The sequence below is a fragment of the Zea mays genome, chromosome 1, assembly GCF_902167145.1.
Source record: "Zea mays cultivar B73 chromosome 1, Zm-B73-REFERENCE-NAM-5.0, whole genome shotgun sequence".
NCBI lineage: Eukaryota > Viridiplantae > Streptophyta > Magnoliopsida > Poales > Poaceae > Zea > Zea mays.
The window spans coordinates 68,867,096-68,880,971 of record NC_050096.1 but is presented as its reverse complement, the minus strand read 5'-3'; the positions used below and the strand labels follow the sequence as shown (position 1 = coordinate 68,880,971).

Genomic DNA, 13,876 nt, shown 5'->3' with positions numbered 1-13,876 from the left:
TTAGGCTGAGGTTAACAAGGTCACTCACTAGTTTCCCTAGTTGTGTGCACATGAGATGGGCTGACCTATGGGGCGGATCCTCGTGTAAGGGCTAGTAGGGCTCAAAGCACGAGTAAAGATCTGGCCTATAGGGGGCGGACTCTCATGTTGCATGGGGGGAGGGGTACATCTTTCGTGACCTTTCTCGATCAGGGCTCCGATTAAGCTTCTTCTTACCGTGGGGGCAGTATTTCCCCTACGAGTGGAGTTTTTGGTCTATTCTGTAGAGGTGGTATTGCATGTTTCAGGGCGGAGTACAATTATCATGCCATTGTCAATGACTTAGGCTTATCTTAGCTAAGGAGGTGGAAAGGGGATTTTCTATTATGATATTGAGTATAGATTGCATGCATTGGAAGTGGAGGAAGAAGACATTTTACAAGGGGGATATTGGTTCTCCATCCATCATGCTCGAGACAGTTGCCTCGTATGACTTGTGGATCTGACATATTTTTATGAATCTATTAAAATGCTAAAACGGTTAGTATTTTAGGACGGAGGGAATTATTTTTTGGAATATTTTTGTAGCAACCTAAACATAGTTCATCTATGCTTAGTTTGGGGGGTGGGATGGTTAGGCCTAGAAGCTACTGTTGAATTAATGAGGGCCTAACCCAAATTAATATTCAATAATAGTCAATGCTAAAGGCCCACTTTAATGCTACGGTGTACTAGTACTTTAGTACCATACCGGAAGTACAAGGGACAATTCAATCAACTTAAATAGGCGGATCTTTGGTGCATCTAGTGAGAAGTTGAGAAAATGATGAAGGACTGCCACACGCGCGCGCCGCCGGGCCGTGGCCGTGGTAGATCGGACCTTGGTCCGAATATTCCTTCCTAACGGTTGCACATTTTGCCTAAAGTGATGACCGTCCATTACTGTTGTACGTTATTGGTCGTTTCCTATGTTATGGATAGTAACGAACGAGTTATAATGCTTGTCAGCTATTAACGGACGTCACTAATGGCGTCCGTTTCTGGCTGGCTGTAATGATAGCTCTGATGGTGACCGTTACTATCCGTTCGCCTCCCTCTGCTCGTTTATATATACAAAGGAGGTGAGGCTGCTTCTGGTTACGAGAGAACACACGTACAATTCTTAGACGCGTTGCGTACAGCCCATCCCTGGTTGAACCTCTCTAAACCCCGGTTGAACTTTTCCTGGACCCCAGTTGAACCTCTCTGGACCCCGGTTGAACTTGCCTTGGACCCCGGTTGAACCTGCCTGGACCCCGGTTGAACTTGACTGGACCCCAGTTGAAGTTGAAGTTCAACTGGAGTTGAGAAAGCTCGACACAGCTGAAGTTTAGCTCAGCTGAAAAGCTCAACTGCAGCTGAAGAAGCTCAACTCAGCTGAAGTTTAGTTCAGCTGAAAAGCTCAGCTGCTTTTCAACAAAAACACTCTAGGTTTCTCAAACCTAACCATAGTCAACCATAGAATTTTAAAGAGATTTTTGATTTTCAAAAAATAGCTTTTGAATATAGAGGCTTGAGCTTTGGCAAACACCAACCTTATTTTTGGATCCCCTTGGTAGTACGATGAATCCTATACTCAATTTAAGTAAAATATAATTAAGTAAACTCCTTGAGTAATTGGTGTCTCATGTGTGATTTCTCCATGGCGTTGCTTCATAAGGATCACAAACATCTTTGTCTCACCTTTTGAAGCAAACACAACTCAAACCCTGTGACTTGTACCATATCATCATATATGAGTTCAAATCATGGCTTCAAGTCACCTTACTGATGCATCAACATGTTATAACTCTTCATAGTTGATTAGTTCATCGACTTAGTGCAAGTACTCTCTTCTTCACCTTAGCCATGGTACCTCGGTCTACAAGCCGTCGCTTGTCCTTCACCTTCGCTTAGTTCCTCGAAGCCCTTTCCTTGCCATCTTCACCCTATCAAGCCATTCTTGAATCACATCATTTTGAGCATCCATTGAGAGAATCATTTCTTAAATATTGTGAACCTTGCTTGAATGTCTTCTAGATATAACTGTTAAGATTAATCAAGCTCTAGTTTGATTCTCATATAAGCATATATGGACTGATAGTAATATGGTCAAGCCAATTCACGATTCCTCATATCTTATTCACTTTGGCTTGACCAATCCTCTTAATCACTTCATCCTCTATTCTGATCATATGTATGTAGTGATTTCTCAGGTCTTGTCCATATATTTAAACCAATATAGAGATCATATTATATCCATTTGCATTGTCTCACTGGTTATTTAACCTTGTGTTGAACCTTTGTTCACGATCATTATACACCATTCAAGTATGTTCATCATACTGAATTTCCTGTTCAACACTTAGCAAACTTGTTAGTCTTTTAAATGTGTTGTCATCCAAATCACCAAAACTCACAAAAGGGATGAATGCACTTTCACGATATTATCGCTAAGTTGCCACCTTCTTGGACGGATTTTGCTACCACTCTAAAACATAAGAGACAAGAGTTTAGCGTGGTTGAGCTTATTGGGTCTCTTGATGTTGAGGAGCGGGCGAGAGCAAAAGACACTCGCGGAAAAGGAGTTGAGACTTCTAGTGCCAATATGGTACAAAGGAAGAACTCCAATGCGTCACATAATAATAAAAGGAAGAACAAGCAACAGAATGCCACGAAGCCCAACCAGGAAACCTCGTTTAAGAAGAGGAACAAAGGAGCTGGTTGCTTTGTTTGTGGGAGTACTGAACACTGACCAAACGCTTGTCCAGACCGCAAATTTAAGCAAGAGAAAAAACCAGCTCAAGAGAAGAAATCAGTAAACATGGTTGTTAGCAAGACCGCAGAAGGAACATCGGGGTATGGTAATATTTTACCTACTGTTCTTTCAGTGTGTCAATCCCCTGAGTGGTGGGCTGACACCGGTGCTAACATTCATGTGTGTGCTGATATTTCTTTGTTTTCTTCTTATCAGTGCAAAGGGGCTGGAGCCTTGCTGATGGGGAACATATCACATGTGTGTGTTCTTGGTGTTGGTACAGTCATTCTAAAGTTTACTTCAGGAAAGACAGTGCTATTGAAGAATGTGCAGCATGTCCCCTCCATCAAAAAAGAATCTTGTTAGTGGCTCGTTGCTATGTCGAGATGGCTATAAACTTGTATTCGAGTCACATTTGTTTGAAAAAGCTATGACAGTGGAGGCTTGTTCCACTTATCTTTGCATGATGTTTGTAATAAGTCTGTGAACAATGTGATTTCGAACGAGTCGTATATTTGGCATTCATGACTTTGTCACATAAATTTTGGTTGTGTGTCACGGTTAGCAAATTTAAATTTAATCCCGAAATTTGATTTAGTCAAAGGTTCTAAGTGCCAGGTGTGCGTGCAATCTAAGCAACCTCGCAAGCCTCATAAGGCTGCAGAGGCGAGGAACTTGGCACCACTAGACTTAATACATTCCGATTTATGTGAGATGAACGGAATATTGAGTAAGGGAGGCAAACGATATTTTATTACTTTAATCGATGATTCTACTAGATTTTTTATGTGTATCTCTTAAAGTCAAAAGACGAAGCTTTGCATTATTTTAAGACCTACAAAGCTGAAGTGGAAAATCAACTCAAGAGGAAAATTAAACTGTTAAGGTCTGATCATGGTGGAGAATATTTTTCAGTTGATTTTTCTGATTTTTGTGTGGAACATGGTATTATTCATGAGAGGACACCACCATACTCACCACAATCCAATGGGATTGCTGAGAGAAAGAACCAAACTCTAATTGATTTGGTTAACGCCATGTTAGAGACTTGGGGACTATCTAAGGAATGGTGGGGTGAGGCGATCTTGACGGCGTGTCATGTCCTGAATAAAGTTCCCACAAAGAACAAAGAAATCACACCATTCGAGGAATGAAAAAGAGGAAATTAAACATCTCCTATTTGCGCATCTGGGTTGTTTGGCTAAAGTGAATGTGCTAACTAACAAGAAGCGCAAACTAGGACCGAAAACTCTTGATTGTGTTTTCCCTGGGTATGCTTTTCACAACATTGGATATAGGTTCTTAATTATAAACTCTGGAGTACCGGACATGTTGGTAGGTACTATTATGGAATCCAGAGATGCTATGTTCTTTGAGGACGAATTTCCATGAAAGCTATACATAATACGTCTAGTGATGAACCAATGATACCCCATGAACATATTATGTAGAACACACTGAGGAATTCCATATACATAATCATGTGGAAGATGACAATGTATCAACTCGAAAGAGTAAGAGACCAAGGATTGTAAAGTCATTTGGTGATGATTACATTGTATATCTTGTGGATGACACCCAAGTACCATTGAAGAGGCATATTCCTCTCCTGGTGCTAACTTTTGGAAGGAAGCAATAAGGAGTGAGATGGATTCTATTATGTCTAATGCAACTTGGGATGTCATTGAGCGTCCTTATGGGTGTAAGCCCATTGGGAGTAAATGGGTTTTCAATAAAAAGCTTAGGCCTGATGGTACTATTGAAAGGTACAAGGCGATGCTTGTCATTAAAGGCTTTCACAGAAAGAAGTTGAGGATTTCTTTGATACTTATTCGCCTGTGGCTCGATTGACCATAATTCGTGTGCTACTTTCTCTAGTTGCCTCTCATGGTATTCTCATCCATCAAATGGATGTTAAGACAACATTCCTAAATGGAGAGCTAGATGAGGAAATCTACATGGAGCAGCCAGCTGGGTTTGTAGCAAATGGTCAAGAAGGCATGGTGTGTAAATTATTGAAATCTTTATATGGCCTAAACAAGCACCTAAGCAATGACATGAAAAGTTCGACAGAACTCTGACATCTGCTGGCTTTGTTGTGAACGAAGCAGACAAATGTGTATATTATCGGTATGGTGGGGGCAAGGGAGTAATTTTATGCTTGTATGTTGATGACATTCTAATCTTGGGGACGAGTCTTGAAATGATTAAAGAGACAAAAGACTTTAATTTTGAAATGAAAGATTTGGGAGAAGCTGATGTTATTCTTAACATTAAGCTACTGAGAGAAGGCAATGGTGGGGTCACACTTGTGCAATCCCACTATGTGGAAAAGGTTTTGAGTCGTTTTGGTTATAGCGAATGTGAACCTGCTCCAACACCTTATGATCCTAGTAAGTTATTGAAGAAAAATCGAAGGATAGCTAGGGATCAATTAAGATATTCCCAAATAATTGGTTCACTCATGTACTTAGCTAGCGCTACGAGGCCTGACATCTCGTTTGCTATGAGCAAACTTAGCCGGTTTGTTTCAAATTCGGGAGATGACCACTGGCATGCTCTTGAGAGAGTTCTGCGCTATCTAAAAGGTACTATGAGTTTAGGCATCCATTATACCGGGTACCCAACACTATGGAGGGTTATTGTGATGCAAAATGGATATATGATGTTGATGAGATATATGCCACAAGTGGATATGTGTTTTCACTTGGAGGTGGCATTGTTGTATGGAAGTCTTGCAAGCAGACTATCTTAACGAGGTTGACTATGGAAGCAGAACTCACAACATTAGATACCACTTCAGTTGAGGCTGAGTGGCTTCGTGAACTCCTTATGGATTTACCAGTGGTTGAAAAACCTGTGCCGACTATTTCTATGAACTGTGATAATCAGACTGTGATAATCTAGATAAACAGTTCTAAGGATAATATAGACACATAAAGAGGCGTTTAAAATCTATCAGGAAATTGAGAAACTCCGGAGTAATAGCATTGGACTATGTCCATACGTCTAAAAATCTGACAGATCAATTTACTAAGGGGCTATCACGTAGTGTGATAGATATTGCATCGAGTGAAATGGACCTGAGACCCACCTAAAGTTTATCATAGTGGTAACATGTTCTATGTGATCGAAGATCCCGTGAATTAGAATGGTGAAACAAGCTAGTGGTAGACTGAGAGGAAAGACCCTTAATAAGGTTCATTTTAGATGCACATCTTTCCTTGTTGTAAGGTAGGTTGGTGTTTACACCTTAATATGTTCCAAGTGGCTTTGTGAAGCAAAGATGTTATCCTACAGAACATCTTTAGAGGAACATACCTATATGAGTTAACTGCTAGTCACAGTTTATGAGATCTGGGTGGTCTCTAGATACCCATGAAAGGCTATGGAGTTTGACTTATATGCTCCAACCAGAAGGGATGCACTCGACAATCTAGTACTGGTAAAGAGGTTAGATGAAACTTATTCCACACAAAACTACAAATTCAAGGCCTAGTCTATTGTGCATTTGTGGTCAAGTGCAATCTAGATTCTAGGTGGATGTTCAACTTAACAGTCTCCATCGAAACACCAATATATCAAATGTTTGAGATAATGAGAGAATTTTAGTGTGACTTAGCATTTGGTGGGGATTGTTGAATTAAGGAGGGCCTAGCCCAAATTAATATTCAATAATAGTCAATGATAAAAGCTCACTTTAATGCTATGGTGTACTAGTAGTCTAGTACCATGCCGAAAGTACAAGGGACAATTCAATCAACTTAAATAGGTGGACCTTTGGTGCATCTATTGAGAAGCTGAGAAAATGATGAAGGACTGCCACAGGCGTGCGCTGCCGACCGGGCAGTGGCCGTGGTAGATCGAACCTTGGTCTGAATATTCCTTCCTAACGGTTACACATTTTGCCTAGAGTGATGACCATCCATTACTATCGTACGTTACTGGCCGTTTCCTGTGTTATGGCTAGTAACAGACAAGTTGTAATGATTGTCAGCTATTAACGAACGTCACTGATGGCGTCAGTTTCTGGCTGGCTGTAACGGTAGCTCTAATGGCGTCGGTTTCTGGCTAGCTGTAACGGTAGCTCTGATGGCGACCGTTACTGTTCGTTGGCCTCCCTCTGCGCGTGTATATATATGGAGGAGGTGAGGCTGCTTCTGGTTACAAGAGAACACACATACAATTCTCAGACGCGTTGCGTACATACCATCCTCATCCCACCTTCTGCGAGCACAGAGAATGTGGAAGAGCAGACCTTCGAAATCGCATTCCGCATAGCGACACTTGCACGGGTGTGCGGGTGATCAGGTTTTTCGGGAGCGTACTCGCGACTGCTCGCTTCGTCCACCCGACCAACGCTGATCAAGTTCCTCGTCGCCAGCGCCGTTCGAGTGACTGCACTGCGTACATCTGCCTGCATCGACTGCATACGACTACATCGAACATACACACGAGATGTCTCGTGTGAATGGAGCCACTGATGCCTTGAGCATCGGTCCCTTCGTAGGGTACAATCTGTTCTTTGTATTTGTGAATATTTTATTGTTATTTACTGATTATGTGGGTAGTGATACACATATACACATACATATCGTCACATACATCAGTATGATTTTCTGGATTAAATTAAAACTGAAAATGACTATTTCTTCAACAGCTACAACTGCATTATATTGCAATCAACTCTATTGTACCCCATATCTCTACTACTACTTAAGTGTCTATCGTAGGTGTCCACATTGGCCAGTGATGCACGGTTCTACCGGTTTCGCATCCCGCCCGCCCGCCGCGCTCCTTTCCATCGATGTCGTCTTCCCCACGCGCTGCGCCCGCCTGCCATCTCAGCGCGCCCCTCCCACGCTCCCTCCGCGCTCCGTCCGCCCCAGAAACCGCGTCGCCCACTTCCATCTATGGTAGAATCTTCCATCCGTAAACCGCGCGTGGCCCTTCCATCCGTGAGCCCGCAATCCTCGCCCCCAAGGGACCGCGCCCCGCCATCTTGCCCCCGAGCCCGCAATCCCCTCCATCTGCACCCTTCAATCAGCCGCACGCCATGCCCCCGCCTGCCCCGCCCCCGCGACACCCTAGCCTCCAAACCTCGTCCGCTCCTCACGAGATTCCCACCCCCCTTACGTTCTCTCCCCACGCCGCCATCTGCACGGCTCTGGCATCCTATGCTGGTCTCCTCCAGCCTCGCGGGCTCCTCTACCCCAACCCTCACCACAGCGTCGCACGATGACCTCGAAGGGGCACGCTGCGTCACTCCTGCGTCCTCTCCGGAGCCGACCTGAACGCCGACGTCGCCCGTCCCATCTCCCTCTCTCTAGGAGGACACCTCGGTGGCCAACACGAGCTGCCCTTCTCCAGCTCTGCCCCCTAGTACGCGCCGATGTCGAGTTCAGACCTGAGGATGCCGACATGTACGTCTCTTTGCAGTTTTATCTTGGTTCGTCTGGCCGGTTTACTTGCGCAAATGAAATGCAAAATGTTAGATCATCATAGGATGACCTTAAACCTTTGTACTAATTCACAGACAAAGGATCTATTTTCCCCTGATGCGCTTAAGGCTGCGGCCTGATAGATTTCAGTTTCCCAATTACCATCCAGGTCAAATCGAGAATTCTTGTACCATATACTGGAGGAAGTCATAAAAGTTGGGGCAACCACTCTTAATATCCCAGACACTGTCGAATACACTCTTCCTTATGAATTTGGGAAGTTAATTTCTGACATAAAGGAAAACACTCTTAGAATTGAAAATGCCATCATTTCCACTCATTGCCAGAATGGCCTTGGCCTTGCAACTGCCAACACATTAGCGGTACATACCTTCTCCTTATTTGATTCTATTTTATTATCATTGGTTTAATCTTTAACCGGGTTACTAATTTGACTTACACTTTAGGGTGCTCATACAGGAGCGCGACTGTTAGAGGTGACTATTAATGGTATTGGTGAAAGAGCTGGAAATGCTTCATTGGAAGAGGTGAGCTCATGTACTTGCCATATTATATGATGATATACCTTATGAAGTAATTTATGATGGATTTTCGAAAGGAATCTGAATTGATTTGATAGAGTGTTTTTGCATGCCTAATATTTCTGATCTCCTGTTCAGGTTGTCATGGCAATTAAATGTCGTCAGGAGCTCTTAGATGGTCTATATACGGGAATAAATTCCCAACATATTACTTTGACAAGCAAAATGGTACAATAATTGTCCTTGTTTGTTTCCTTTTCTATCTCGCTTGAATTTTTCAGATGACTGAAATTTCTGGCGCAAATGCTCTAATTATTCTAGGTACAAGAGCACAATGGACTTCATGTACAACCACATGAAGCTATTGTTGGTGCCAATGCCTTTGCCCATGAAAGTGGAATTCATCAGGTAAACATATTCAGTCCCTTTGCTGCCATGAACCTTTTGGGATTGTAGTTGTGGTGGGTTGATTGTTTCGAAATCCTTAGTATTGATCCTTTTTGCTTCTTTAGTAATTTGTTCTCAACTTTTAGATAATTATTTTCACCTTTGCTTTGTGATGGATCAATGACGACTTCACCTTGCATCATTGTTCTGAACCTCTGAGATATATATAGTTTTTTTGTAACTGTCTAACTGATGATCTCAATGATGTATGATAATTATAAACTGTGTTGGTTATAGATTGGAATAGTTATTCATGTTCACTTTTCTTTTATTTTATCATATTTTTTACAGGATGGAATGCTTAAATATAAAGGAACATATGAAATAATATCCTGATGATATTGGTTTAACACGTGCAAATTAATTTGGTATTGTTCTTGGGAAACTCAGGTATTATGCAACCTACCCATACCCTCTTGATTTAGACTTCATTTTCTCCAATATTCTACTGTGATGTCTCTCAATTAGATTTCTCTTACCGACTTTCTACTTTTTACTTTTGTTTGATGGCATGCATCCTCTAACTAAAGAGCCATAAATGTTAGATTTGAATGCTATGTATTTGGCTACAAAATAGGTATTAACTGTTGGCGATGTTCCTATTGGTAGTGTTACAAAAGTATTGGTAGTAGGGTAATGATGTAAATCATTACACTTAAGTCATGTCACAGGCATATAGCCTCTGATTCAGTAATTATGCAATGATATGCTATATAGGATTGGAAACGAGCTGAGCGGCTCCGCTCGGTGCGACTCGATGGCTGATCGAGATCGGTTTGGCTCGTCCATTGCACGAGCTCAAGAATGAAGCTCGGTTCGGCTCGAAGTGGGCTCGCGAGCCGTACCCTGGTAAATATTATTGTATTATAGAATAATAAATTAAAATATATCAATGTGAAATATAAAATCACCCTTCAATATTATGAGTAATCTCTACTACTACTTAAGTGTCATAAATGTTTGACATACCATAATTTGTTGATTTTGGGGACTAGAAGGGTATAGACCTCTACTACTTGCGAAGTCAGCAAACAATGTAGTCGTCTAGGGCAGCTTCTCAAGCAATTCCCCAGGGATCTCTTGCCTCTCAAGAGAGCCCATCTCATCTGCTTCGATATGGGAAAGCCAGATTTGTCCCTAAAATTCGTTCAAGTAAGCCAAATGGGGTTCCTATGTATTTATGGGCTTCAAATTTTGAGCTTGACTGAAGGAAGTTGAAGCCGATGTGGCATTTCTTTTTCGCTTGAGGTACTTGTGTTGATTCTTCCCAAGGAATATCAATAATGTCATCTTTGTATCAAAGGTAAGATCCAAATTGCTGAGAGTATTATATGTCAATTGTTCCATAACTGCACGATTGTCTCTTGTTAAAGAAATAATGTCTATTTGTGTTCCTTTTCATCGTTTCCTGTGAACATTTTTATTGTGCCAAATTGGTGCATTGCAAAAGCTTGCGAATGTACCAATAATATTTTTTTTATCAACCCAGCACCCTGCCACCCGCTTTTATCAGGCTCTTTTGTTCACTGGATTTGTGGTACTCATTGCTTATGATGTTTTGCTAAAGAATCCTGATCAGAATTTCATATATGGCAATGCTTGCCTTCCATTTGCTTGAGCTTGGACGGATATATGAAGCTGAGAGAGCTGCTCAATAAAAATGACTTCTGGTCACAGCATAATGTATGTCCTTGATGTGGTTGTAGTTAGTTTCAGTTGTGAAAAGCATATCATAGCAGCCTTTGAGCAGATTAAGTCTTTAACGACCAGTCAGGCACCAATGCTAATTGTTTCTAGGTTCTTGAGGATGGGGTTGTGTGATTTTACCTATCTATCGTGTTGCTTTAGAAGTAGATGTGATTGTGTTTACTTCAAGAATGTTCATACAATGTAGTAACTTATTCTTACATGATCAAATGTTTACAGCTGACTGTACTAGAAGGTTCCTTTTGCAACCTCAATTTGAGATTTAAGGGAGGATTACCACCAGAGGCAGTATACAATATCATAATTGATCCAAAGAATAAAAGGGTGTTCATGATTAGTAATGTGTGTACATGTGTGCTTTTACTATTCAGATTTAGGCATGATTTTTTGAGTGTCTTTGTGTTTACTCTTTCATGGGAACATTTGTACTGTGCCAAATTGGTGCGTTGCAAAAGCTTGTGAATGTATCAATAATATTTTTATCAACCCATCACCCTGCACCCTCTTGTATCAGACTCTTTTCTTGTTAGAGTAGTTGTTGCATTCGTCTTGATAAAGAGAGATCAATGAAAAGATGCACTGCGAGAACACTAGACAACACTAGCCATCCAATTCATTCCCTTCGAATGAAGTTAAAGGTGGGTTTATATGACACTCTATTCCTAATTTGATGTCTTGGTTTATATTGTGATAGGCTCATGGTTATACGATTGAAGTGGATTGTTTTTTATTTTTTGAGCACCCATTTTATGTTTTTCATTACAGCTATGTAGGTTTTTGTACAATACTCCCTCTGTTTCAAAATAGTAGTTGTTTTAGCTCTAGATTTTTATGTTTATATTCATATGTATGATAACGAATCTTGACACATATATAGGACACATACACTAAAAAGGTAAAACAAATTTTAATTTTGGACGGAGGGAGTACTTTATAGTGGTTCTGGCCTTCTTGACACCATGGTGAAGCTAACAATGATAGCTCGTGTCACTAATGGATGTCCACTAGCAGAAGGGTTGGATGATGGGCGAGATTAGAAGGATGCTGATTTCTATAAGCAGCAAGCTAAACTTCTATTTAAGAACTTGTCAAAAGGGCATCATGAAGCTTCACGAATGTCAACTGAGACATGGCCCTACTATTTCCATTACCCTTGTGCCATTTATGATCCTTATATGTATATGTATATGTATGTATGTTTGTGTATGTGTGTATATCAGAATTAGGCTTGCTTTTACATGTTGCTCCTCATATAGTTCTTTTGTTTGTCTAATTTCCAGCTAAAGATGATGCGTCCATTTGTAAACAGTTGGGATTCCACTGTGGCTATATAAACTGCTTTATGTAATTGTCTATTTGTGTATCACACCATTGTCTCTTTAATTGCAAGAATATGTTTTGCAGGCATTCCTTTTTCCGTTTGTGATTCTTCATTTCTTTTCATTTTTATTACAGGGCTAGCAACATAAGTTGGATCCAAATTATAATGTTATGAAGACTCTACAAGCTTTACTTTTTAAGGAATACTAGGCGAAGTCTCTTCAATACACGATCCAAGGGCTCATGGGGTCTTAGGGTGCTGCAATCCTCTCGAAAATTTTGATCTGGTTTGTGTTCAGCTGGAGGATCCTCTGTTCTCACCATCACGTTTGGCTTCTTTTCTACTTTGTTTCATGTTTCATTTCTTTGTACTTGTCCTGGCATTGTACTGCTAAAGCAACCTTGATGATAAAGTAATAGTAGCAGTAAAATTTTCAGAAGCTACTAGAGTACTATGCAGGCTCTGGGTTGTCTTCTTATATGTTCTTGATGGGCCAAAGGATTAGGTCCTTTTTTCCTCCTACCAACACTTTTGACAATAGCTCTTAGATGATGTAGCAGAAGACGTTTTGTTCTGATGATCTTTTTGTAACTGGAGAGATTGTATCCGTGAACAGAAGAGTTGCTTATGTACAAACAGAGATACTGTAAATCGCTCGAAGAAATCCACTTCTCAACTGACAATTCCCAAAAATAGACTCCCAATTTTCTTGTTTTACATGTATTTGCAGTGCGGAATGCCTGAAATTTGAATGATTTTGCTAATATAGGAAGCTATACTAGACTCCGTTAAAATTTGATTTTGCATTTGAGTTCATGTTATCCTGTTACGAAGGACCAAGTGGTTGGATTGTTCAATGGACGGTTTTCACGGTGTACTGTTTGGCTTTTGAACAACGGTGTGGTTGCTCTTTTATGTTTATTGCATAGGTCATAAACTGAACAACATTACAATGGCTCTTATATGTTTACTAGGTATGTGTATGTGGGTTTCCACGGGAATTAAAAGATATGAACGACAAACATCAAAAACTCTAGCCTTGTAACTTTGGTATATGTTTGTCGTCCCATGAGAGGTGGTTTGTCACAACACAGAAAGCTCTTAAGTGCTCTTAAGATTGTTGCATATGCTGATTGCTTCTAGCAGTGAATCGGAAACACAGTATCTCCAGCATCACATCTGGTAGGACGCATGGACTTGGGCTGGCCCAAATGACATGGGCATTGTCTTCGCCAAGTTTGGACATTATATTTGTATACCGTCGCAACGCATGGGCACTATACTAGTACTTGTATATATAAAGAGATCGTCACTGGCCGGTCCAAGGAGACACGTACGGTAGGCTATTCTGATTGACAGACACACAAGGAATGGATAAACCATTGTAGAGATCAGTAAAATATATGAGGCAATAAATTCGTTGTGCGAACAGAAGAAAACACACACTGGATTTTTGTCGCTCAAGAAAAAAGAGGGGGAGAGAAGAAAAACAAGGAACACTACCGGACACAGCTCCTTTGCCGAGTGCCTTAGGCACTCGGCAAAACATATAAAACACTCGGCAAACACTTTGCCGAGTGTAACACTCGGCAAAGAACGCTCGGCGAACTGTACATCGGCAACGACCTCTTTGCCGAGTACTTTTTGTCGGGCACTCGGCAAA

The 13,876-nt window shown here is 41.1% G+C and overlaps 1 protein-coding gene across 1 annotated transcript; it reads left to right on the top strand.

Annotated features, from left to right (window-relative positions):
• The first annotated feature begins 7,738 nt into the window (after window positions 1–7,738).
• Window positions 7,739–12,255, top strand: LOC103635930 (2-isopropylmalate synthase A). The gene is made up of 6 exons (XM_008658304.3): window positions 7,739–8,178; window positions 8,366–8,579; window positions 8,664–8,744; window positions 8,877–8,966; window positions 9,060–9,146; window positions 9,477–12,255. The coding sequence occupies exons 1-6, from the start codon at window positions 7,994–7,996 to the stop codon at window positions 9,519–9,521; spliced, it is 702 nt and encodes a 233-aa protein (XP_008656526.1). The 5' UTR covers window positions 7,739–7,993; the 3' UTR covers window positions 9,522–12,255.
• Window positions 12,256–13,876: the final 1,621 nt, after the last annotated feature.

Excerpts from the sequence above, each read along its gene's own strand:
- LOC103635930 (XM_008658304.3), top strand. The coding sequence starts at position 7,994 with ATGACCTCGAAGGGGCACGCTGCGTCACTCCTGCGTCCTCTCCGGAGC. Across the intron at positions 8,967-9,059 it reads TTACTTTGACAAGCAAAATG|GTACAAGAGCACAATGGACT; the intron begins GTACAATAATTG and ends TAATTATTCTAG. Across the intron at positions 9,147-9,476 it reads ATGAAAGTGGAATTCATCAG|GATGGAATGCTTAAATATAA; the intron begins GTAAACATATTC and ends TATTTTTTACAG.